The 24,784-nt window shown below is 50.6% G+C and overlaps 3 protein-coding genes across 3 annotated transcripts; 1 reads left to right on the forward strand and 2 right to left on the reverse strand.

The window, feature by feature from the left end:
- Window positions 1–730: 730 nt before the first annotated feature.
- On the reverse strand, window positions 731–1,859 carry LOC103632650 (mRNA cap guanine-N7 methyltransferase 2). Its single transcript, XM_023300618.1, has 5 exons — window positions 1,612–1,859; window positions 1,336–1,433; window positions 1,144–1,222; window positions 966–1,060; window positions 731–863 (listed from the first exon to the last, which is right to left on the reverse strand). Exons 2-5 carry the CDS (start codon window positions 1,429–1,431, stop codon window positions 801–803), a joined length of 333 nt encoding a protein of 110 aa, XP_023156386.1. The 5' UTR covers window positions 1,432–1,433; window positions 1,612–1,859; the 3' UTR covers window positions 731–800.
- A 1,473-nt stretch (window positions 1,860–3,332) lies between these two features.
- LOC109941124 (centrosome-associated protein CEP250-like) lies at window positions 3,333–20,582 on the forward strand. Its single transcript, XM_020541620.2, is given in 5 exon segments — window positions 3,333–3,822; window positions 3,949–4,138; window positions 11,055–11,060; window positions 20,350–20,434; window positions 20,436–20,582. Coding segments are annotated over 5 exon segments (918 nt in total).
- A 980-nt stretch (window positions 20,583–21,562) lies between these two features.
- On the reverse strand, window positions 21,563–24,417 carry LOC109940970 (uncharacterized). Its single transcript, XM_020541384.2, has 2 exons — window positions 23,852–24,417; window positions 21,563–21,706 (listed from the first exon to the last, which is right to left on the reverse strand). The coding sequence occupies exons 1-2, from the start codon at window positions 24,224–24,226 to the stop codon at window positions 21,704–21,706; spliced, it is 378 nt and encodes a 125-aa protein (XP_020396973.1). The 5' UTR covers window positions 24,227–24,417; the 3' UTR covers window positions 21,563–21,703.
- Between the last annotated feature and the right edge of the window lie 367 nt (window positions 24,418–24,784).

Genomic DNA, 24,784 nt, shown 5'->3' on the forward strand with positions numbered 1-24,784 from the left:
TTGCATACCTGATGTTCGGTAGATGGAGATGTAGGTATAGGTGGTGACGAGTGATGAATTTACATCATAATATCAACTCAAATTTGCGTCGCAAATTTCCAAAAAAGGGAAACCTGCACCATATATCACACGATACATGGTCAGGAAGTCAGTGTAACAAAAGTTTCTAGGTGTATTTAGTATACAATTTCAGCTCATACTTCTCTTCCTCGACTTCAAAGGTAATGGTATTGTTCTCTGAGCGAATGCTATTTGGAACAGTCTTCAAACCCTTATTATGTGAAGCATCAACATTCTTTTGATATTTTGTCCTACAGAATAAAAAACAACCAACTTAGAAAGATTTAAGCTGCTACCTGGTCTGCAGCTGTAAAGCCGAGCTGTTCAGCAGACCATGCAGCGCAAGCAAAAAGTGCAACCGTCTGTCCTTCGTGCTACGCTTGGTTGCAACCACTGTTGGTTACTGGTGTGGATGCTGCCGCTGTAGCCACTTATCCGCAGCACCCCTAAAGAACATTGTTTGGTCAAGCACATTGCACACTAAATTTGTACTGAAGAAATTAAAGTTTACTTGCAATGAAGAATAAATGCTAGCCTATATAATTTACTTGGTTGGCGGATGGCCACAAAAGCTTAGAAGATAATTTCTTTTGGAGGAGAAAAAGAGAAGACGTTAGGACATAAGAACGAAATTCTCAAAGCATAACTATCTTTCGAAAAGTATAAAATATAAAGATTAGCAAAGCTCACAAGATATCATATTCTACAGTTCTAGAGAACAACCAACTCGCCTGCAAGTGCTACATACAGCAAACTATATCTACTTGGATGCCCTTTTCCTGCACTTGAGCTTCAAAACCATCCTGCCATGAAATTGTAACGCACACCAATTATCAGCTCGAAAGACTGCGTGCCAGTGCCTTAGCGCATTTGTTTGTGTTGGAAGGCATAGAGGGAGAGTCTACATCAGAAGGATCCAACTCGATGAATTCAGCAGTGAAAGGTTTCCTCCTGTTCTCCCATAGCTCACGGGCATAGTTGACACCCGATGCAGAGGCACCTGTTATAGAAATAATCAAATTAATTTGTTGAGAGTGTAACCAATAGACCATAGAGGGCTGAGGCTAGTGAAAGGCAGCCTACTGATGCCTATGTAGTGGCCAACCTGGGAATCACACCACTTGTCTGTATCCATTCCACCGTCGCAATATAGGCCACATACCTTAGGCATTTGGCAACCAATAAATGTAAAATTACTTTCAGGATTCTGCTCCGGAGTTTCTCGCTAATTTGGAATGAATTTAAGATCATAAAAGAGAGGAGCATATAGCAGACCGTAGCATAAGGAAAGGCAAAAAAATTTATGATGGCACTCTTGGCAAAATCATATAGATGAAGATGTGGAGATTGTGGTGGCACCGCTACATTCATCTCTGCAATTACATGTGAGCAGATTACCAGCGGCGAGGTCGAGACAGAACACGGGCGGATTAGTAGAGGGATGGGTGTACATGCACACCAATTGCTTTTGCAAAAAGTTACTAGGAATCGAATAGCCAGATAGCTTGAGGTAGTTTGCGAACTCGGTTTCGCACAGCTAACAGGGAATACCTGCTGGGCGCTCTTCGCCGGCGAAGAGGTCGGCGAAGGCCTTGGCACCTGGTGTAGGGAGGCGGTGGCGGGAGCCCAAGTAGAACCCGATTTGGGAAGGGGGAAGCTCGATCTGGGCTGAGAGTTGTCGGGATGTCGACGGTGAGAGACAGGCGGCGGCTACGACGTATGGACGAGAGAGTTGCGAGGAGGAGAACGAGGTCGGGGGCGGCGGTGGCCACGGCGGACGGGGCCAGAGGCGGGGACGGGACCGGGGGCGGGCGCGGGCGGCCGCGGCGTGGCGTGGGCGGCGGGGGCGGCTCCAAGAGATAGACGCGAGAGAGACGAGTTGTGAAAGGTTAGAGAAGAGCCAGCCGTAGGAAGTTAGCTTTTCGTTTGACTGGTCAACAGCTGAAACCTAACTTTCTAGAGGAGGCCATAGAAAGTTAGCTGGGCAGCTAACTTCCATGAGTCAGCCGTAGGAAGTTAGCTTTTCGTTTGACTGGTCAACAACTGAAACCTAACTTCCTAGAGAAGGACGTAGGAAGTTAGCTTCCTAGAGCCAGCCGTAGGAAGTTAGCTTTTCGTTTGACTGGTCAACAACTGAAACCTAACTTCCTAGGGGAGGCCGTAGGAAGTTAGCTGGGTAGCTAACTTCCTAGAGCCAGCCGTAGGAAGTTAGCTTTTCGTTTGACTGGTCAACAGCTGAAACCTAACTTCCTAGAGGAGGCCGTAGGAAGTTATGTTTATTTCCTAGAGCTATCAGTTGCCTCTTGGAAGTTATTTATTTCCTACGGTTTGTTATAAAAGCTGTAGGAAGTTCAAAAACCGTACGAAGTGTATGATTTTGGTGTAGTGTATGTGGTGAACTTCATGAGGTCTTCTGGTAAATTGATGGATGACACAAATATGATGGACATACTGATTGCTCTAAACATGTTTTGTCCAACCACACAAACAACAAGGCATATTATGCTCTATATAAGTACGTTATTTTAATGTTTTGCTTCATTTCGAATACTCAAAACTTCTTTGGATTAGCAAAATTTATACCATTTTGAAGGTTGACCTGTATCTACATATTGCCACATGTATATCAAAGACATGTAATATTGCTCATTAACTTGCATTTTTTGCATAGTTAGATAAAATGTAGCTTATTTTTCTTTATTAAATGAAATATGTATTATTTAAAAGTAATATTTATATATAGAATACAACCTTATCTTTATATTTTCTTGGTTCACCATGGAAGTCATCAATCTCCTTGGATTGTGTATTTCCATCCATAGTAAAATGGAAACTTAATGGCACCTTTCCTTTTCCTATGGTGAAACAACAATACACACAGATGTTATTATATGAAATTCAAAGAGTTGCCTTTTGATTTGTGGCAAATCCTAACCGCTTTTTAATTGCTCTTTACAGAAGGCTCATATTCCAAATGCTCCTTTGGAAATTAAGACGGATGATATGGATGTCAGTCAGTTTTTGCATCAGCTAGCCATTGCATGCCATGCTTTATCTGATTGTGTTAAGGACTGTAATGATCTCAAAAAAACATTGATGAGCATGACTTTTCAGTTGAACAGAAAGCAACCGAGCTATTTGATGTTATGTCCACCTTAAAGACTAGGTTTACTTCTCAGCATAATGAGTTGGAATCTTTGAGAGCGAAATTTGTTGAACTACAGTAAGAGATGAAATAAAGAGACAAGGAGATTGTATTTGAACAAAGGAGTATGAGCTTGCTATATGAAGCATGCACAAGTTCAGTTGCTGAGATTGAAGGAATTAGTGATATATATCCTGGTAAACACAGCTATGTTGTTGAACATTCTGCAGATGAATGTATAAAATTAATCGTTGAACAGTTAGTTATGGCTGTAAAAACTTCTCAGAACAGTAATGAAGGTAGCACAAAGGAGCTGAAGGCTATTGTTCTTGAGTTGCAGCATGAGCTTCAAGCTAAAGATGTCCAAATTAGCACAATCAGTTTTGATCTATCATGTCAGTTAAGGGCGGTTGAATCTTCTGCAAAGCAGTTCTTAGTTGATCTTGAAGATGCAAGAATGGAGCTCCAAAATTTGGAGAAACAAGTTGGTGTGTTGCTAAATCAGAAGAAGAATTTAGAGACTCAATTAAATGAGCTTAAAAATATGGAATCAATGGCAAGTGAGCAACGTGGAAGAATTGAGAAATTGACTGATGAATTAAGCAGAAAAGATCAAGGTGAGCTGTCAGAACATTTTGGTTCAATTACTTGTGTTTTGGTCACTGCTACACATTTTCATGTAATTTTAAATAACAAAAAAACATTTGTTCCTTTGATTTATATGCTTTTTATATGTTCTGCAGAAATTGAATGTTTGGTGCAAGCACTCGATGAAGAAGAAAAAGAGCTTGAAATCTTGGAGAATAAAAGCCTTCAGTTGGAGCAAATGCTACAAGAGAAAGAATTTGCCTTGAAGACCTCAGAAGTTTCTAGGACCAAAGCTTTGTCAAAACTTGCAACGACTGTTGACAAATTTGATGAGCTACATAGCTTGTCTGAGAACCCACTACAGGAAACACCTAAATTTTCGTGGGCCAAAAACCCACGAAAATAAGCGTAAACCGACGAAAATAGCCGCCGAAAATTTGTTCGACGAAAATAGGCAACTATTTCGTCGGTACCGACGAAAATGACCTATTTTCGTCGGCTTCCCCAAGGCCGACGAAAATAGGTGCTCACCTGGGTATTTGCGTCGGCCTCGGTGGCCGACGAAAATAGGAGCTTTATTTTCGTCGGCCCCGGTGGCCCACGAAAATAGCTTGCGGCCTGCATGTATTTTCGTCGACCTCCAAACAGGCCGACGAAAATTCATGATACCCCCCCCATAATAGATTTTTCTGCACCTTTTAATTCACAGCAAAATGCACATAATCCACAATCACATATGCAGATTTCACAAGCAATACAGATTTCACAAACCACATTCACAAGCAATACCATATATATAGTCCATAGTCCATACATAGTCCATAGTCCATACATAGTTTTAATACCATAATCACATCCATAATAAAGTCTATACATAGTCCATACATAGTCCATAAACAAACTCACTACTCACTCCTGCGGGCTGTGGGAGTTTTGGCCACACCCTCCTCCGCCACCAGGAAGGTGGCCACTCCCTCCAGAACCATGGACGAGGAAGTCTTGGACGTTGACAGCACCCTCCGATCCCTGAGCATGTGACACTGAACCCTGCAATTCATCAATCATTCAAATAAGGCTGTGTTTTGCTATCCCTATACCTATACATTGCTATGTTTGGTCACTATTTGCATAAAACTAAACATGGTACGTCACCTATGATCCATGGTGATGAGGAGGCTGTGCATGCATCCACGGGTAGTGTTGTGCTGGCCACCCCTGAGGTGGTGGCACCCACCCCGTCGGTGACGGTGCCATCCACGCTTGAAATGGCTGAGAGCCCGCCAGTGGCTGGGAGACCGATGGCACCCATCCCGGGACTGGCTGCGATCCTTGGGGTGGTGGAGCTGTCCAAGTGCCTGGAGGTGCCTACGTCCACCCAACACCGGTCCACAGTGGCTGCGACGCTGGAGCTTGTCCTGGCCACTGTCCCCATCCTTGTGCCAGCGAGCCATTTTTGATAATAAAAAAAGAGTTGCTATGGAATTGAAGTGTTCAGATAGTGTTACCTGGGGAGGGCGAAAAACGGGCAAGTTCATATCAGGGCCGAGTCGAGTAGTCATTTCCTGCAAATGGATGAAACGTTAGAATCACAACATTATACTTTGAATTCAATGACACGTGATGAGATAGACGAATTACCTGAAAATAAGAAGCCATATACTGCGTCAGCTGTCCGACCTGCTCCTGCGCTGCTCGAGCCTGCTCCTGTGGTGCCCGAGTCTCCTCCTCCAGCTGAGCCTCTCGAGCAGACCTGGAGGAGCGAGAACTCCCTGCCGAAGACGATGCCTTCCCTTGACCTATTGTCCTGTTATACTCCACAACGCCGGTGCCAAAGGCAAACCTACATGATACACATAGTTGAGCCATTAAGTGGACACATTCTTGTTAATGAAATTGTCGAATCAAACACAAACACCTCACCTGCCATGCTTTCTACCCCCACCACTGTGGTACAACGCCGAGGCATCTAAGTCTGAATGCATCCAGTCGAAGTCAAGCCCATGGCGTTGAGTCATTTCCTCCCCATATGCATTTTGCAAAGAAAGTTAGAGTTGGAGTTAGACACAAAACATGCAATTTATTTCGTAAATACAAACTTGTTTACCATTTTCTCCCTTGCCGCCTCGCTGCATAGCACATCAGGGTTCGCCGAATCAGGGCCACGGTGACCACGGACGTAAACCTCCATAAAACTTGGAGCAACTCCACTTTCAGCTTCCTGCATGAAAAAGAAGAGTTAAACCATAGAATTTTCATAGATGTAACATACAAGTTTGATTTATATACTTACCATGCGGCGTGCGGTACCAAGGTGTCCATCGGCGTCGTACCTGTGCCTCAGACCTTCAGTGCCACGGTTGGCACGGTGCTTCTGGGACTCTGCAATCCACTCAGGCGACGCCCATCTCTTAGCCAACCACCTCTAGGCTTCCATGTCCTTCGCAAGCCAATCCACAATGCTCTCCAGGTACTGCTCCTCTGTGAGGTAGATCTCTTTGGCCCCTTTTGATTTGCTCATGTTCTGCCCCTTTATCTTCTTGTAGTAGTAGTTGTCGGCCGCGATGCGAGCATTATACATGGCATCCTTGATGACCTTATCAGCGCACTTCCGAAAGTGCCTCTTCACACGTGCCCACTGAGCCTGATCCTCCTCGATCTCATTCGGCAATTGGAACCTCTCCTACATATCAACAGAGATGTTAAGTTAAAGTAAGATTAGGAGAAGCAATAATTTAGTGAATTGCTTATATACGAAAGCAAACTCACCTAGAACTCGTCCCACACAGCCACCTGACAAGTCCTTCGTCTTTGTTTCGAACTTCCCCCTCCGCTACTGCTTTCCCCTGGCTCCCCTGGCTGGACATAGTCCTTCAGACCCAGTCGGCCCACTGCATAGCAGCGAACCTCTCGCCATTGAGCTCCACCATGCCAGGGTAGTAGAAGCGACAGAGGCTACCCAACACCGCGTTCACCTTGGGACGTCTGCATGTACCATCCCAAGTCAAGTCTTCCCATGACCTACAAACATTAATAAAACAAGTAAACCAGTGCAATCACATTGTTGGGGCGAAGGCAAAGACGCCACCCTTCGCTCGAGGCCTTCGCTGCAGTCGCTGGTCTAACAGAGACAAAACGGGCAGGGACACCCTTCGCTCTATTCGGCACCAGACGAAGGCCTGCGACGGCGTCATCCCACAGTGCAGCCTCGCCCAGCTCAGAGGCCCACGTGCGATCCGGCCCATTGTAACGGGCCCTGCGTGGCCGCCGCGTGTTACGGGCCTAATTTGTGAAGGCATCCCTGTAATTACAGTCTGTAACCCTGCTTTATGGGAATATTCTGGGGATAACCTAGGTAGCTGAGGGCACATGCATCCTTAACACAAGGCGCTGGGCGCTCAGGTACCTATAAATACCCCCGCACAGTGCCCGTGAGAGGCCAGATTAATAGAGCTATTGCCATATTGCGCGTAACCCTGTTGACGTCATTGTTCACCCTTGTTGGCCCCCCTTGCGACCGAGAGCAAGTGCCAACATTTGGCGCCCACCGTTCGTGCTACGAGAAAACCACCCGCGATGGCACCCAAGAGAGCTAACCCGAAGGCTGACGAGGCTGCGAAGGCAGCACTGCTAGCCGCAAGAAAGGGCAAGGCCCTCGCCCTCACCCAATTCACCCACCAAGAGGCCACTGAAGACGACACCCTCCGCACCTGTGGCCCCGAAGGACAATCACAGCCACCCCCAGGCTTCGCCCCGCTGGAGGGCGCGGACCTCACCGAGGACGGTGAAGTCCTCGGCGTCTCAGCGGAAGAACAGCTACAACTGCGCGCCCTGCGCCTCAAGAACCGCAATCTCCAGAGGCAGAAAGAGATACTGGAGGCCAAGCGCCAGCGCGTGTCTGCACTAGCCAAAGTGCGGCAAATGATACGTGACGAAGAGCAGAAGGCCCAGGACCTCGAACGGGAGATCGCGCTGATGCAGCGCGATGGCCACCTTGGCCTGCAGCATGAGCCACCCCTCCAACAGCACGCACAACTGGAAGACGCGCGCGAAGGCCACCTCGGCCTGCAGCATGAACCACCCCTGCAACAGCGCGCACAACCGGAAGGCCCGCGTTTCCCCCAGCGCGACCACACCTTCCCGCACGCCGCGCCATTCCAAGGGGTCAACTACCTCGACGAGCGAAGTCCCCTGGTGCCACACCTGCAAGTGACGCCTTGGCCAGCTAACTTCCGGGCAGGGGCATATCCCAAGTACAACGGCAGCACCGACCCATCACAATATATAATGAGTTATCAGGTAGCCATTGCATCTTCCGGAGGGGACGACGCCACAATGGCAAAGTCTTTCATCATCGCCCTAGAGGGCCCAGCTCTCACCTGGTTCACCAGGTTGCCTCCGCTGTCCATTGATTCCTGGAGAAGCCTCCGGGATAAGTTCCTACTCAACTTCTAAGGGTACCGCCCAGACACCGACGCCTTGGCCGAGCTCTCGCTTTGCAAGCAGCTGGAAAAGGAGACTCTGCGGAAGTATTACCGCAAATTTTTAACACTCAAGTCACAGCTGCCCTTAGTCGATAATCAGATCGCTATCCACTATGCTATCAGTGGCCTTCGTGCCGGCGTCCTCTACAGCCACTGTATCAGAGATCCGCCCAAGAACCTCCAGGAGCTATATCAGCTCTTTGAAAAATATGCCAAATCCGAAGAGCTCCACCAGCGCAAGGTTGAGTCGCAGCGGAAACCCAAAGATGCTCCACAGTCCAGCCGCACGTGGACGAGGACTCCGCAGCCAGACTCCGGTCGAGACGGCCGCAATCAGCAGCAAGTGCACAACATCGCCAACCAGCACCCCGCTGCTGACCCCCCTCGTCGCCAGGAATATCCCCCCCAGGGCCGCGGAAATGGAACTCGTGGTAGGGGTCGAGGGCGTGTGCAGCCGCCGCGCCGATTCTACTGCCTCTTCCATGACGAAGACTGCGCCCACCAAACCAAAGACTGCCTCGAAACGAAGGCCACCAGAGACAGAATGGCACGGGCGCAGCCAGCCGACAACCCCAGAGTTGTCGCACACACTTACCAGCAACCCCCTCCACCATATATCCACGCCCCCGCCCCGCATCCACCGCACCACGCTTACCAACACCATCAGGAAGTACAAATCGTACCTCCCCCACCCCCACCACCACACCAGCAACATCAAAACATCCCCCACGCCCCAAAGCAGGAAGACTTCGCCGATCAACCATATCGCGGAGTCATTCACATGATAACTGGGGGGTCCAGCACTGACTTCGACACCAAGCGGCAGAAGCGGGACCACTACCGCAGCATCAACCATGTTGCCGTCACTGGCCCAGTCGTGCAGACAAAGTGGTCCCACATACCGCTAACCTTCGACGCACGAGACGTCGACCTGCGCAGCGCCCCCCACATCGACGCTATGGTTATCAATTGCAGCGTGGCAGGCTGGGACCTACACAAAGTCCTAGTCGACAATGGCAGTCAGGCGGACATCATCTTCCTCCACGCCTTCGACCGCATGGGTATAAGCCACAGCCTGCTCAAGCCTTCGGACAACCCGTTGTATGGCTTCGGTGGCAAGGGCACCTTTCCCATCGGCAAAATAGAGTTCCCCTCTCCTTCGGTGTAGCACCCAATGCCCGAAGTGAGCAAGTAACTTTCGATATCGTGGATATGGTATATCCATACAACGCCATCATGGGTCGGGGCTCCATCAATAAGTTCGAAGCCGCCATTCACAGACTGTACCTATGTATGAAGATACCAGGTCCGTTAGGCGTCATTACGGTCTACGGCAACCAACAGACGGCGCGCAACATAGAGCGGGACTTCGTGCCTGGTCAGAGAAACGTGCATTGCCTCACGGCCCAGCGCGAGGTCCCCGCGCCCGCCAGCCCAACCGATAAACAACATGACAAGGCACAGCTGCAGAGCCAAGACGGGACCAAGACTGTCCCCCTCAATCAGGCCACGCCCAAGCAGACAGTCACTATCAGCGAAGACCTCACCTCGCATGAAGAAGAGAAACTCCTCTGCTGCCTGTCCAAGAATAAAGATGTCTTCGCCTGGTCTGCCCTCGACCTGGTCGGAGTCAGCCGATCCATAATTAAGCACAGCTTGGGAATTGACCCTTCGGTGCGACCAAAAAAGCAGAGGCTTCGCAAAATGTCCGACGAAAAGACAGAGGCCGCCAAGGCGGAGGTGCACCGTCTCCTGGAGGCAAAATTCATTGAGCCAGTGGCTTACCCCACGTGGCTCTCCAATGTTGTAATGGTGCAGAAAAAAGCGGGAAGTGGCGAATGTGCATAGACTTCACCAGTCTCAACAAGGCCTGCCCAAAGGACAATTTCCCGTTGTCGCGGATCGACAAAATAGTCGATAGCGCGGCCGGATGCGAGGTCATGTCACTCCTCGACTGCTTCTCCGGTTACCACCAGATATACATGAAGGAGGAAGACAAGGCAAGCACCAGCTTCATAACACCCTTCGGCACATATTGCTTCATCAGAATGCCGGAGGGACTCAAGAACGCCGGGTCCACCTTCTCCAGACTCACCAAAACAGTGCTCGAAGGGCAAGTTGGCAGAAATATATTTACATATGTGGACGACATCGTCGTCGCCAGCAAGAGCAAGGAGGACCATCTCGCCGACCTCGCCGAGACATTCGCGAACATGTGAGACGCACGACTCCGCCTAAACCCGGAAAAGTGCGTCTTCGGCGTTCGCCAAGGCAAAATATTGGGCTACCTGGTATCACACCGCGGCATCGAGGCCAACCCAACCAAGATCCAGGCCATCGTAAACATGACGCCTCCGCAGTCCGCCAGGGACGTCCAGCGCCTGACAGGCAGATTGGCCGCTCTCAACAGATTCATCTCCAGGTCCACTGAGCGAAGTCTCCCCTTCCTCAAAACACTCCGCGGTGCAAAAGACTTCGCCTGGGGACCGGAGCAGGCAGCGGCCTTCGCCTCACTAAAACAGTACCTGTCGGAGTTGGCCGTCCTCACAAGCCCCGACTCCTCGCTCCCCCTATTGCTCTACGTCGCGGCTTCGCCGCATGCGGTCAGCGTGGCACTAGTGCAGGAGCAGACAGTTGAGGGCATGGTCAGGCAGTGCCCTGTTTACTATGTCTCTGAAGTACTGACACCGTCCAAGTGCAACATGACAGAGCTGGAGAAGATTGCCTACGCAGTCGTTATGTCTTCGCGCAAACTGCGCCACTACTTCGAAGCATTCAAGGTCCGAGTTACCTCAGACAGGGGACTCGACGAATTGTTCAGAAACCCGGAGGCATCGGTGAGGATTGTCAAGTGGGCAGCCGAACTATCCGGCTACCACATCAGCTTCGAGCCCAGGACAGCCATCAAGTCACAAGTCCTGGCAGACTTCGTCGTCGACTGGACTGGGCCTATAACACAGCCAGACCCGTCCACAGAAAAGGTTTGGACGATCCATTGCGACGGCGCATGGTGCCATGCGGGGGCAGGCGCCGCTGTAGTCATCACCTCACCAGCCGGGGTCAAGCACAGATATGCAGCACGCCTCAGCTTCGCTCTGGAATCCGACAGATGCACTAATAATATAGCAGAATATGAAGCAGTCATCCTCGGCCTCCGCAAGCTAAGGGCCCTCGGAGTCACCACCTGCATCATCAAAACAGACTCCAAGGTAGTTGCCGGCCAGGTCGAGAAAGACTATGCAGCAAAGGACCCCGCACTTATGCAATACCTGGCGGCCATCCGAAGTCTCGAGAGACAATTCAAGGGATTCACCCTACAGCATGTGGATCAGGCCAAGAATGAAGAGGCCGACGCATTGGCCAAGGCCGCCGCCAGGGGCGAGTCCTTGCCCTCCGACGTGTTCTTTCACATCATCGGCACGCCAGCCGTCCGGAGCCCCGAAGGGCTCCAAATAACTAATGACAGCGAGGGCCACCGCATAGTCAACCTAATCATGACCGAAGACTGGCGGGCACCAATAACCTTGTTCCTACAGGGGTACTATCATCCAACCGACATCAGCGAGGCCAAGCGCCTCAGACATCGAAGCCGGGACTTCGCACTGATTGAAGGCCAACTCTACAAGAAAGGGGTCAGTCAGCCAATGCTTAATTGCGTCACCGAAACCGAAGGCATCCAGATCCTACGCGAAGTCCACAGTGGCACGTGCGGCTCACACGCAGGGCCAAGGGCCCTAGCTGCTAAGGTGATCCGCCAAGGCTTTTACTGGCCCGCAATGATCTGCGCCGCAAATCGGGTCACAAGGTCCTGCGAAGCCTACCAGAAGTTTTCTCCTTGGTCAGGCAGCCCCTCGCAGTATATAAAGCTGATCGCCCACACATGGCCTCTCCAGCGCTGGGGCCTGGACATTGTCGGGCCCCTGCCCACCGCTCAGGGGAACCTTAAGTTCGCCTTCATCGCTGTCGAGTACTTCACCAAATGGATCGAGGCAAGGGCTGTTTCCACAATAACATCAAAGACTGCCCAAAAATTCTTCTGGCAAAACATTGTTTGCCGCTTCGGAGTACCGTCCGAACTAACAGTTGACAACGGCAAGCAGTTTGACAGCCAAGACTTCAAGGATTTTTGTTTCTCCATTGGCACCATGCTTGCCTTCGCTTCAGTTTATCACCCGCAGTCCAACGGAGTTGTGGAGCGCGCCAATGGAAAAATCTTCACAGCCGTCAAAAAGATGCTCCTCGACGAAAAGAAGGGCAGATGGACCGAATTATTACCCGAGGTGGTCTGGGCACTAAACACGACTGAGTGCAGGGCGACCGGGTTCACTCCTTTCCGCCTTCTATACGGATCAGAGGCCATGACCCCACAAGAAATAAAACATGGGTCCTCACGAATGGCTCCGTCAGCCGTCCCCGACGTGGACGAGCCAACTTCAAAGGATCTCATCGACGGAGACCGAGTCTTCGCCTTACAGGCACTAAACAAATACCGAGCCCAGACAAAAGCATGGCGCGACCACTCAGTCATCCCGAGGGAGTTCAGCGAAGGAGACCTCGTACTCGTCCGAACAGCTCGCACAGAGTCCCGGGGCAAGCTAGAGCCCAAGTGGGAGGGCCCCTTCATTGTCAAGACGAAAGCTTCCCCCAGCGCTTACAGGCTCGCGACGCCAAACGGCGAAGACCTGGAGCACTCCTGGAATATTGACAACCTCCGCAAATTTTTTGTTTGACTCATCAGGGCCGATTCGCCCTTGTAATTTGTAAAAACAATTTTATTCTGGCCTGCACTCTTTTCCTCCCGGGGGGTGAGGTTTTTAACGAGGCGGAGCCATGTAATATACAAGTGAAAAATCCCCCACAAAAACATGCGTCGAAAAAAGACCGCGACGATGGTCTTCGACATTCGACCAACACGAGGTCACCGCGAGGCTCAGCGCTAGCCACCCTCGCGTGCGACAAATCCGCGCAGAAGTCGCCTAAGGGTGCAGCCGGACTAGCACAACAAGTGCGAAAAAACCGAAGTCTACCGCGAAGACTATCCGCGCAGAAGTCACCTAAGGGTGCAGCCGGACCAGCACAACAAGTGCGAAAAAACCGAAGTCTACCGCGAAGACTATCCGCGCAGAAGTCGCCCAAGGGTGCAGCCGGACTAGCACAACAAGTGCGAAAAAAACCGAAGTCTACCGCGAAGACTATCCGCGCAGAAGTCGCCTAAGGGTGCAGCCGGACTAGCACAACAAGTTCGAAAAAACCGAAGTCTACCGCGAAGACTATCCGCGCACATGTCGCCTAAGGGTGCAGCCGGACTAGCACAACAAGTGCGAAAAAACCGAAGTCTACCGCGAAGACTATCCGCGCAGAAGTCGCCTAAGGGTGCAGCCGGACTAGCACAACAAGTGCGAAAAACTCAGTCTACCGCGAAGACTATCCGTGCAGAAGCCACCTAAGGGTGCAGCCGGACTAACACAACAAAAGCAAAATCGACAACACCAAACTGCCCGCGCCAAGACCGACTATATGCGCACCAGCACACCATAACAAAACACACCAGACCAAGTACATAACGCCTTCGCAAGCATAGCCAAGTGTGCGGGGGCACACAACCTCATCATAAAAGCCTTTACACATGTACAAGCGAGGGCACCACACTCTACATCGGCTCAACCTTAGGAATGATTCCCATCTCCCTATAATTAAATAACATTATCCTAAGCTCCTCACCCGCAAAAAGACTTCGCAATTCCCCTTCACCAGTACTTGCGGCGGCTGGCAAAGACAACAGTTCCTGCCGGCCAGCCCTACTCACACGAAGCCGACCTCCCTCCGCTTCACTCACTCTGCGCTTCGCAACCGCCCTTCGTTGCCGGCGCCCGGTACTAGGACCAGGCACATCTTCCGAGTCCGCAGCGTGCGGTGAAGCCTCCGCCGCAGCCACATCCAAGGCCGCAAAGTAGTCCAAGTCCTCCTCCGACGACTCCTCAGTCCACTCAACCGAGCTCCCAGAGTCAGCAAAATCAGAAAACTCAGATGCAGAACCATCACATTTATTACCACCATCCACGGTCGAAGCCGCCAAAAATTTAGTAGTGGCGGTTGCGTGCGCAGGCCCAAAATCTTGAACCTGCGCAGCAACCAAAATTCAGCAACATATCCAAAATTCCCCAACTATCTACACCCACTACGCCACCTACGAAGACCCAGCCATTGCGGGAGCCTCCGCCGTTGCCTCCGCTGTCGCCTCCGCTGTCGCCTCCGCCGCCACCGTCGCAGGATCCTCAGCACTCGGCGCAGCGGCTGCGGGGGCATCTGGCGCGCCTTCGGCGGTCTCTGGGGGAAGGTCTCCGACGGCCGCAGCAGCTGCGGGGGCATCCAGAGCGCCTTCCGCGGTCTCCGGGGGCGGATCCAGGCGGCCCCGGACACGGCCTCCGCCGGGATCGGCTCTGGGTCAGGCAGCGCACTGTTCAACGCCCCAAAGTCATCCACCCTCTCGCCACGCGCCGCCTAAGACACAACACACAAATTCAGCAAACCCACACATAGCCCACATGCAGCAAATGCCAAACAAATGCCAAACGTTACCTGAGCCCTCGCAGTCTCGGCCCGCTCCCTGACCACCTCGCGACCGTGCGGACCCCACATCCGGTCGTAGATGGCTCCAGCGGAGTCCTTCACTATGGGGTCCTCAACCTTGTAGATATCTCGCTCAAAATCTTCATCGGCTTGGTTGAAGACCTCGAAGTGCCGGCACCCTTCGCGGGAGAGCGCGTTCATCGCCCCCTCGCAGGTGACCAGGGAGGCATACGACATAAACCCCTCCACGACAGTGGGGAATGTCTGCAACTCCTCCTGCACCCACTCCAGGCAGCGAAGTCTGGGCTCTCGGTCCGGCACTTCGAAGTCACCGGTCCGCGCGACCAGCTCATGGTATGTATCCATAAGCTGTTTGCGCGTCCGCTCTGCCTCCGCGCGCGACGCGGCCTCGGCCCTCTCCACGCGGCTCTCCAGGGCGGTGAGCCGCTCCTGCAACTGCTCGGTGCGCTCCCTGGCAATATTGCCCTCCGCCCGTGCCAATTTGGCCTCCGCCTGCGCAGCCTGCTCCTTGGCGAGGGCCTCTTTGGTCTCCCTCCTCTCCCCCGCCAGTTGGCGCCGGAGGTCAGTCTTCTCCCTCTCCAGTGCGGCCACCTTGTCCGCCAGCTTGCGACACTTACTGTCGGCGGCTGATTTTTCACGGACGGCGTCAGCATGTTGCGTCTAAAGTCTCTCGACTTCGGCAGACACAACTGCCGTGAGCGCCCCCGACGCTGTGCGGTCGACGAAGTCAGCCGCCTGCAAAACACACGTAAGACCGTGGCCCCCGCAAAGCCGACATATAAAAAAAACACCGAAGTCTAGCTCAACGGACCTGACTTAGTGCCTCCTTCACCTCCTTCAGCCGGCGGGACACAGCGCCCGCCTCATCCCTGACAGCCGCGAGGGCCAACAGCTCGCCTCCGGCGCTAAGAGCCCCGCCCTTCGCCTTCGGCACTACGACAGCCGTCGTGGTCGCCGTGGCAGGCGCAACTATAGCAAGTTGGCCTTCGTCCGACCCTGCGACGTATCAACGAATAAAAAAAACGAGCCAATGACTTACCACCAAGATAGTCGTCCACACTAATATCGGTGACGAAGTCGGCGACACGCTTGCCTGACGACGGCAACGCTCGGACCGCCTTCGCGACCTCCTGCACTCTGCTGGACGGCGGCACAGCCTTCGTCGATTTGGAGCCTCCGGCGCCTTGCTAGATGCAGGGACGCCCGACTTCGCCGCCAGCGGCGGCTTGCCTCCGCCGGGGGCCACAACCTTCGCAGCCCCCCCGCTGCCTCTTCGGCCTGGCTTCAATGAGCCTGACAACCGCCTGGCGCTTTTGTGCAGCTCCCTGGCGATCCTTGTCCATCACTGCCGACACAACAGCAGCAATATTCCGCCCGTAAGGAAAAACTCTCCATTCACGAACCATGGGAGATGTAAAAAAGTCCTCGCCAGCCGCGCGGGGGATAGGAACATTCCTAGGCCAACAACCCCCGGTAACCCTCAGCATCCGAGCCGAAGACTCCCGGAGCTCGGGCGAAGACATCCTTCCCCCCGGGGCCGCGCATGTCCTCATCAACTCTCTAGCAAAACCATCGGAAACCCCAAGTCCTCCCATGGCAGTACCTAGTTTCCTCTTCTTAGAGGATGGGGCGGCCGCCGGCGCAGGGCCGTCTCTAGTCTCCACCACCGGCTTCTTCCCACGGTGGTCCACATCGTCTTGACCGGGATAGCCGTCATACGACAGTTGATTCAATTCAAAAACCCTGTTCAGACGGTCATTCGACCCGCGGATTTCCCAGCTGCGCTGGCCCTCTGTCCTCGGCACGTAACGACCAACGAGCCGCACCGCCCCATCCTCCGCCTCACGCACAAAGGCGGCCGGATCGCGGCTTTGCAGATTCAGCGCGAAGGCGGGACTTCGCACCACCCTCCCACCGTGGAAAGGCATCTGGCGAGGGCACACTTCGCCCAACGCCCAGCCATGCGCCAAGGGCCATACCCCGTACGCCACAAATTCTTCAACCAAATCGCGCCCATTGCTCAGGCCGGCGGCGCACCGAAGGGCCCCTTCGTCCGCATCCTCCTCCGCCACCTCAAAGGGCGGGTACGCTGAGTAAAAATGAGAACACATCTCGGACACGGGGAGTCCCTCATGGTCTTCGACGGTACCCTCAGCAACGTAAAACCAAAACTCATTCCAGTTGCCCCACTTGTTGCGGGCGCAAGGAACCAACTCGACTACCTGCATCGTGGTCTTGCCGGTCTTCGGCGTAAACGTGCAGGACCCAAACTGAGCAACTTCATCTCCAATCATCCTCTTCTGCCAGTGCAAGCAATAATACTTCGCAAAGACTTCGACCGATGGCTGTCCGCCGTACGAAGTCGTCGCCCAGACATACTTCGACAGAGCCACCACGGCGTTCGGTGTCAGCTGATGTATCTGAACGTTAAACCTGCGCAGGACTTCGCCAACAAATCGGTGCGCAGGCAGGCGGAGACCGGCGGCGAAGAACGCCTCGAACACAACCAACTCGCCCTCCGGCTCGGGGACTTCCTCCGTCCCCGGGACACGAGCAACTCCGCTGCCGAAGTAACCCAACCGCTGCATATCTTGCACGCGGACCGACGACATCCGCGACACACCAAAATCCACAGAATCGCCGGCGCGCAACTCCTCCGCCATCAAACTACTCAGCGTCTCCTCAGACGAGGCGTTGGCCGGCGGCGAGGCATCGGCCGGCGGCGTAGCGGCAGCGGAAGAAGAGGAGGTCGGCATCGCTACGTACCGTCGGCGGCGGCGGGCGGTCTGCTTCACTAGAGCCAGATCTCCGGCGAACAAGAGCACGGCGGGCAGACGAGCAACAAGACGGTGAAAAAAGGCGGCTAGGGTTTTCACGGAGCACGGAAAGTGAAGTTCAAAAAGCACCGACCCCCGCCCCCTTTTATAGACAGGGCGCGGCTCTTCGGGAAACCCGCAATCCAACAGGGCGCGGCGCTTCGGGAAACCCGCAATCCAACAGTACGCTGTCAATCAACGGTCATGTCAAAAACCCCCGCGGAACCACTTCGAGCGAGGGCAGCGTCTCCGCCATCTAGCGACGTCTTCGGCACCAGGTGACTTTGTCGAACTGGTCCCTCGAAGGGCAAATGTTGGGGCGAAGGCAAAGACGCCACCCTTCGCTCGAGGCCTTCGCTGCAGTCGCTGGTCTGACAGAGACAAAACGGGCAGGGACACCCTTCGCTCTATTCGGCACCAGACGAAGGCCTGCGACGGCGTCATCCCACAGTGCAGCCTCGCCCAGCTCAGAGGCCCACGTGCGATCCGGCCCATTGTAACGGGCCCTGCGTGGCCGCCGCGTGTTACGGGCCTAATTTGTGAAGGCATCCCTGTAATTACAGTCTGTAACCTTGCTTTATGGGAATATTCTGGGGATAACCTAGGTAGCTGAGGGCACATGCGTCCTTAACACAAGGCGCTGGGCGCTCAGGTACCTATAAATACCCCCGCACAGTGCCCGTGAGAGGCTAGATTAACAGAGCTATTGCCATCTTGCGCGTAACCCTGTTGACGTCATTGTTCACCCTTGTTGGCCCCCCTTGCGACCGAGAGCAAGTGCCAACACACGTTCACATTAAAAAATTAACACAACAGAAATAAGCCCCACCATTCTCCATGCGGCCGGATGAGCCTCCTCTCGGCAGGTCTCGGACCAAGCGCATTGCTCTTCTTATACCTAAGTATATACAAGTAAATTCAATATGATGAAATGATCAAAAACTAATATGCATAAGTAAGTTGAATCAACATTAATTAATAATACCTGAAGGACGTAGAACCATCCGACGCGTCACCCACGCCACCTGCCCCCATAGGGTCAACCTCCTCATCCTGCACATGAGCCTCCTGCTCACCCTCCTCACCCTGCACATGAGCATCCTGCTGAGGAGCCTCCTGCTCACCCTCCTCACCCTGCACTTCGTCTAGACAGTCGAGAAGCTACTGCTGCCTCTGTCGGCTCTGTGAGGTGCCCTGAAAAAGCCCACTGCCCGAGCTGTCCTCGCTGCCCCCACTCCTCCTCGATCTCCTATGCTTGAACATGTTCAACTGTAGATAAATTAATGTCAAACCACAATATATGAAACAAATAATATAAAAATTAATAATGTGAAAATTGCAATACATAGCTTAATTGATTAACTAAAAGAAACATACTAATCAAAAGTCATCCGCATATACTTAGGCATCAAAGAATGACACTTTCCCACCATGCTTCAATCTGAAGGCATCAAAGAATGACACTTTCCCACCATGCTTCAATCTGAATGCATCTGTATCATTCATACATATGGGACAGCACAACCGACCATGAACACACCATCCAAACCAATCTCCATACGCTAGCAGATCATGCACTGACCACAAATAAACAGCGCGCATGGTAAACTCCTTTTCAGTATGGCTGTCATAAACCTTCACACCTCTCCACAATTGTTTCAGCTCTTCAATTAAAGGGCAAACAAACATATTCAGCTTTGGCCCTGGATGCTCGGGGCCTGGGATGACTAGTGCAAGGAACATGAACTCTTCTTTATTGACCAACTCAGGAGGAAGATTATATGGCACAATGAAGATAGGCCAACACGAGTAAGGGCTTGCACTGCTATTGAAAGGTGTGAATCCGTTCGTCGATAGACCAAGCCGTACACTCATAGGGTCGTTTGCAAATTCGGGATCAAACCCGTCAAATGCCTTCCACGCATCACCGTCCGATGGATGGACCATTATGTCTGGATCAGTGACGAGACGTACACCATTCTTTGGCCACGTCATATGCAGATGGGGCAAGGGGCGGCGCGGCGATGGGGCACAGCGAGGGCTGGGCGCGGCGAGGGGCGACGCGGTGATGGGGCTCGGCAAGGAGGCAGGCATGGTGAGGGCCGGGCGCGCTAATGGGGCATGGCGAGGGGCGGCGTGGCAATGGGGCACGGCGAGGGGCGGCGCGGCGATGGGGCACGACGAGGAGGCGGGCACAGCGAGGGGAGTGCGTGCGGCGTGGCGCGGGCGTGCGGGAGGCACGGCGAGGGGAGTGCGGGCGGCGCGGCGTGCAGCGGCGCACCGATTCAAAATAGCGAAACGAGCGAGAGAGAAGCTGCGGGCGCGCGACCGGGACGATTTAGGGCCTCTATTTTCGTCGGCCTCACTGAGGCCGACGAAAATAGTGGTCGGTCAATGACTTATTTTCGTCGGTATGGCCCCGGCCCACGAAAATACTCCACATTTTTGTCGGTCACGAGGTCGACGAAAATAACTTCCATATTTTCGTGGGCCTGCCGACGAAAATAACTTTCGTATTTTCGTGGGCCTGCCGACGAAAATATTCCCTGGCCCACGAAAATACTCCACATTTTCGTCGATCATGAGGCCGACGAAAATAACTTCCGTATTTTTGTGGGCCGGCCGACGAAAATATCCCGGCCCACGAAAATTTATGCGTTTTCTGTAGTGACCTTCTTGCTGATGTGGAAAACCTTCAGTTGCAATTGCAAGAAAGAGATTCTGAGACCTCTTTCTTGCGAAAAGAAGTTACAAAAAAGCACTAATGAACTGCTAACCACTTAAGAGAGCAACAAAAATTACTCATCTCAGCTAAATGGTTTCATGAAGTGGTTAGAAAGAGAACTGTTGCAGTTCGGCATGCATCTAGTTAGTATGCTCTCTGCAATATACAAGTGTTGAGTTGTCTTACAGGCTAGGTTAGTATTGATGAACTTTGCCACTCATGTATTTCTTATGATTAATATGCTTTGATTCAATATTTTCAATGTTTACAAATTATTAAATAACTTTCTCCTGTTTGTGTGGTTCTGGTCATGTTTCCATCTCTATCTTATCCTCGCTTTGGATTAAATACTTTGTTGCCATACAAATTGAATGGTAATTATTGTGGAGCGGATGCATCTGTTCCTTCTCACAGATTAGAATAAAAATTATTCTCATGTGACTTTTCATCTCTCCCTTTTCTAATCTCTTTTTTAGATAGTCACTGGTGACATGTCAGGGTTCACTTCGGATTTCCCGCTGTGTGTTGGGCATCTTGTAGTAGTTTCCTTGTATTATTTACTGGAACACATATTCTTTTGCATATATTTCTATTCAATCTTGTTAACGCTTTCTCCGCCATACCTTTTAGATTAAAGTACTTCTTATGGCGGTGATGCTTCTTACACTATGGGCATTGTGGATTTATTACTGGAATGTGTTGAGCTGTCTTACAGGCCTGGTTAGTATTGATGAACTTTGCCACTCATGTGTTGGGCATCTTGTAGCAGTTTCCTGTGAAGCCGAACTCCTTCTCATGCAAAAGGAATGGGGCACAACATAAGCCGAACTACTTCTGCCGAGATTTTATTTGGAGACGAGCAGCAAAATAAGGCCTTCGACTCTACAGAGAGAATGTCTAATGCCTCCCCACGCACAATTTTATCTATAAATTAGCATCAACCGATATATACCGGAAGAATGCATATAAACTTTATACCCCAATAAAACCCCCCAATACACACAAGCTCGACATTGTATTACTTAACATATGTCATATATAAAAGTTATATTAGGGGAAGCATTGAAAAGAAGTCAGTTCATTTTATGTTTGAGCGACAAATTCACTAACATATCGCAGGCTATTAAAGAACAGTTGCAGCGACAAATTCGCTTGAAAGCTTACCTTGGCCTAAGAAGCTGCGGAAGCCGTCGCTGCATTGCAGCGAAACCTCGGTGGTGTCTTGACATTCGGTCCGGGTCAACCAAGCGCCTCTCCCTTCCTTCTTCCGCACCCCCTCGCTAGCCGAAACAACAGGCTACTAAAGAATGAACAGAAAAAGGCATAAAATCTACCACATCAGGTGTGTAAACAGTGGACATTGAAAAGAAGTCAGTTCCTTTTAATTTAAAATATGCCCTTGCATATATACATTTGAAATCATGAAAGGAAGATGACCTCTCGAACAAGACAATGATACTTAGATGGTTTATGATTTAAATGATGCTCAAATAAGTACAAGGGGCAACTAGATAAAAGTGTTGGGCATCTTCTAGAACACTTTTATCCACAAAAGGTGCCATAAAATCCCAAATAGTCAGCAGAAGCAATGTTAGGTATGTGAGTAAACTGAACCAATGCCAATATGTCATTGTGACTGAGAGCGGATTGTTTATAGCAATTTCAGATATTAATGACAATGCATGTCTGACTTCAAGTTGGTCAAAAAATTCAATCCTATAGCTATATCAAGTCAAATGACAAGAAAATGAATGTGAAATAGTATGTTCATACATATCTAAATTTTATAGACATCTACCTGTTGTTTCATAAAACAGGTAGATGTTTGATAATATTGTTGATCATTGAATCCAGAAATATGAAAAAAAGAAGCGATGAATTAAAAACATTTTCTGACCAAGTTGCAGTCAGCAGAAGCAATGTTAGATGTGTGAAAACTTGACCAATGCCAATATGCCATTGTGACTGAGAATTAGATCCATATCTACATACAGAAAGTATTTCTTGACCCTAACACACAGTTACTTGCTTATGAAGAATGTTGAAAATATCCAGTTGTCATAGTTTGTTAAATCAGCAAAATTTGCAAGACCTGAGCACCTTGGGTTGCATGCTACCATTTGATAGAGGTATACAAAATACATACCAGATAATTTAAAGATTGTAGATACCTGCCATGTCAAGATTCTAGTGTACATAATACCTAGTGTGTTACTGCTACTATCGAATGATTTAGTCAGTGATCTGGATGCCCCCGTCTGTTCTCACATTAGGTAGTCATGGGACCATGAGCAGCTGCTGATAACAATGCTAGACTTTATAGTTGGTTACTTTCAAGTTTGTCCCTGATTCTCTTTTTTCTTGCTTTTTGCTGGCTTGTAGTTAATGGATGTTATCTTGTTGTGTAGAAAATGGATCACAAAGTGATTAGTCTACCATTTCAAAGCACTCATAATCCGATTTCTGCCAATAGATGTTAATTGAGTCAAGGACAACTCCTACTGTTTTGGATTCGATCCATCAAGACTTCAAGAGGCAATGCATATGATGGCTCTCATGTTGCCAATTTTAGTACATATGGGGTTGTGAGATAGCCTAGCAGTCAGCATATCATCCAACAAACATCTCTACAAGCTTCAAGCTATGAGAGACATGCAAACAACTAAACAAAGTAGCAAGATGAGGTAGTAGAGGTACGCACCAGAGATCAATTGAGGACAATCACAGATGATAATGTTGTTGAAGAGAGGATACTAAATGCTAATCAAATCCTTTTGTATATTTTTGTTCCTACTTGCTAGGACCCCTTCTATTGTTGGAATGATCTTCTTGGTAGCTTTTCTTTCTCAGATCTAATTGTACTATTGATTTACATAAGTGGCATATGCACACTATGTATGCCATCTGAATTTGCGCATTGTCAGCAGAGGAAACCTCTGTTTTATTCATTGGTCAAACTTAAGGAAGAAAAAAATATTATCAAAGGAAACCTCTGCATTGTTTACATATGTGGCATATACAATGTTCTTTTGATCTTTTTTCAAAGTAGCACCATCTTTCCTCTAACAGTACAAACCATCCAAGTCATAATAATTCGAAGTCTGGAATCAGGTGCAAATCAAAAGAACAAACAAGAACTAAATTATCCCTCAAAAGAACAGTACAAACAATCATGCATATTTCAAGTAAAGGTAAACATATGAAGCGAAAAATAAACAAAATCACTGAAAGATAATAGTTGTTCTGCTGCTCGATCAAAAGTGTCGCTAGATGACTATTGCAATCAAAGTGACCTCAATTAAAAAGAACTATCTACTGCTCGTTCACAAGCTCAAACTCCAAAAGAATAATTTCAGTGGAACCAGGCACAATGAAATTTCTAGGTTATGCAGTCGCTCTTGACTTGGACAATAATTTCACATTTAGTAGAAGGGATTGGACGCACCTTCTTCGTAGCCGGCAGCGGCACACCTCCGATGTGCACGCACGTGGAGTGCACGCGGAGATAGGAAGGGGCAGATGTGGTGTGCGGAGGGAGGGAGAGAGGAGGGGGAGCGGAGGCGGGAAGGCAGAAATAGACACGGTGGCCTAAGATCTTTGAGGGAGAGGATTTCCCCGCAATCAACGCCATCCGGATGGAAGATTTTCCAATGCCATTAGAGGGAGCCGCTACGGGGCTGGCCGTCAAAGGAAGGGGCGCCATAGAAGGAATCCACGACTGCTTGATTTTTGGATGGAAGGAAGCCTCCGCTGCTCGATTCAAGGATGGAAGGAACCGCTGCTGCTTGATTCGAGGATGGAGCGTGGGATTCGTCGCCATAGAAGGAAGCCTCCGTGGGCAGGATTCGTCGCCATAGATGGAAGCCTTCGAGGATGGAGCGCAGAGGACGGATGGAGCGCGGAGGGAGGCGGATGGAGAGCGGAAGGAGCACTAGATTCGAGGATGGAGCGTGGTTTGCGGAGGGAGGCGGAGGGAGTGCGGGAGGGGGCGCGCTGGCGATGGTAGAACCGTGCACCATAGAGAAATATAGACGCCTACGATAATAACATAAGGATTAGTAGAGATTGAAGGCTTTGAAGATAAAATTAAAAAACTTGAAGATTCCTTAAAGAAAAAAAAGGCAGCCCGCTGCATTAAGCCGAAGGCTCACTCGCCGAAGCGCGATCTCAAAATGAAAAACTGAGCAGAGAGCTATACGAAGCTCGAGGAACTTTGGAAAAGATATTAGAGCACTTCGACCGCGAGTCCAAGGAATTGAATGCAAAAGTTGATGCAGAAGCTAAAAAGAACGCGAAATTGAGCGAAACTATCACAAATCTTCAGGATAAATGCTTCGGCTTTGCCACCCAATGCATTGGCTGGTTGAAGGGGATATTC

The sequence above is a fragment of the Zea mays genome, chromosome 7 (assembly GCF_902167145.1).
Source record: "Zea mays cultivar B73 chromosome 7, Zm-B73-REFERENCE-NAM-5.0, whole genome shotgun sequence".
NCBI lineage: Eukaryota > Viridiplantae > Streptophyta > Magnoliopsida > Poales > Poaceae > Zea > Zea mays.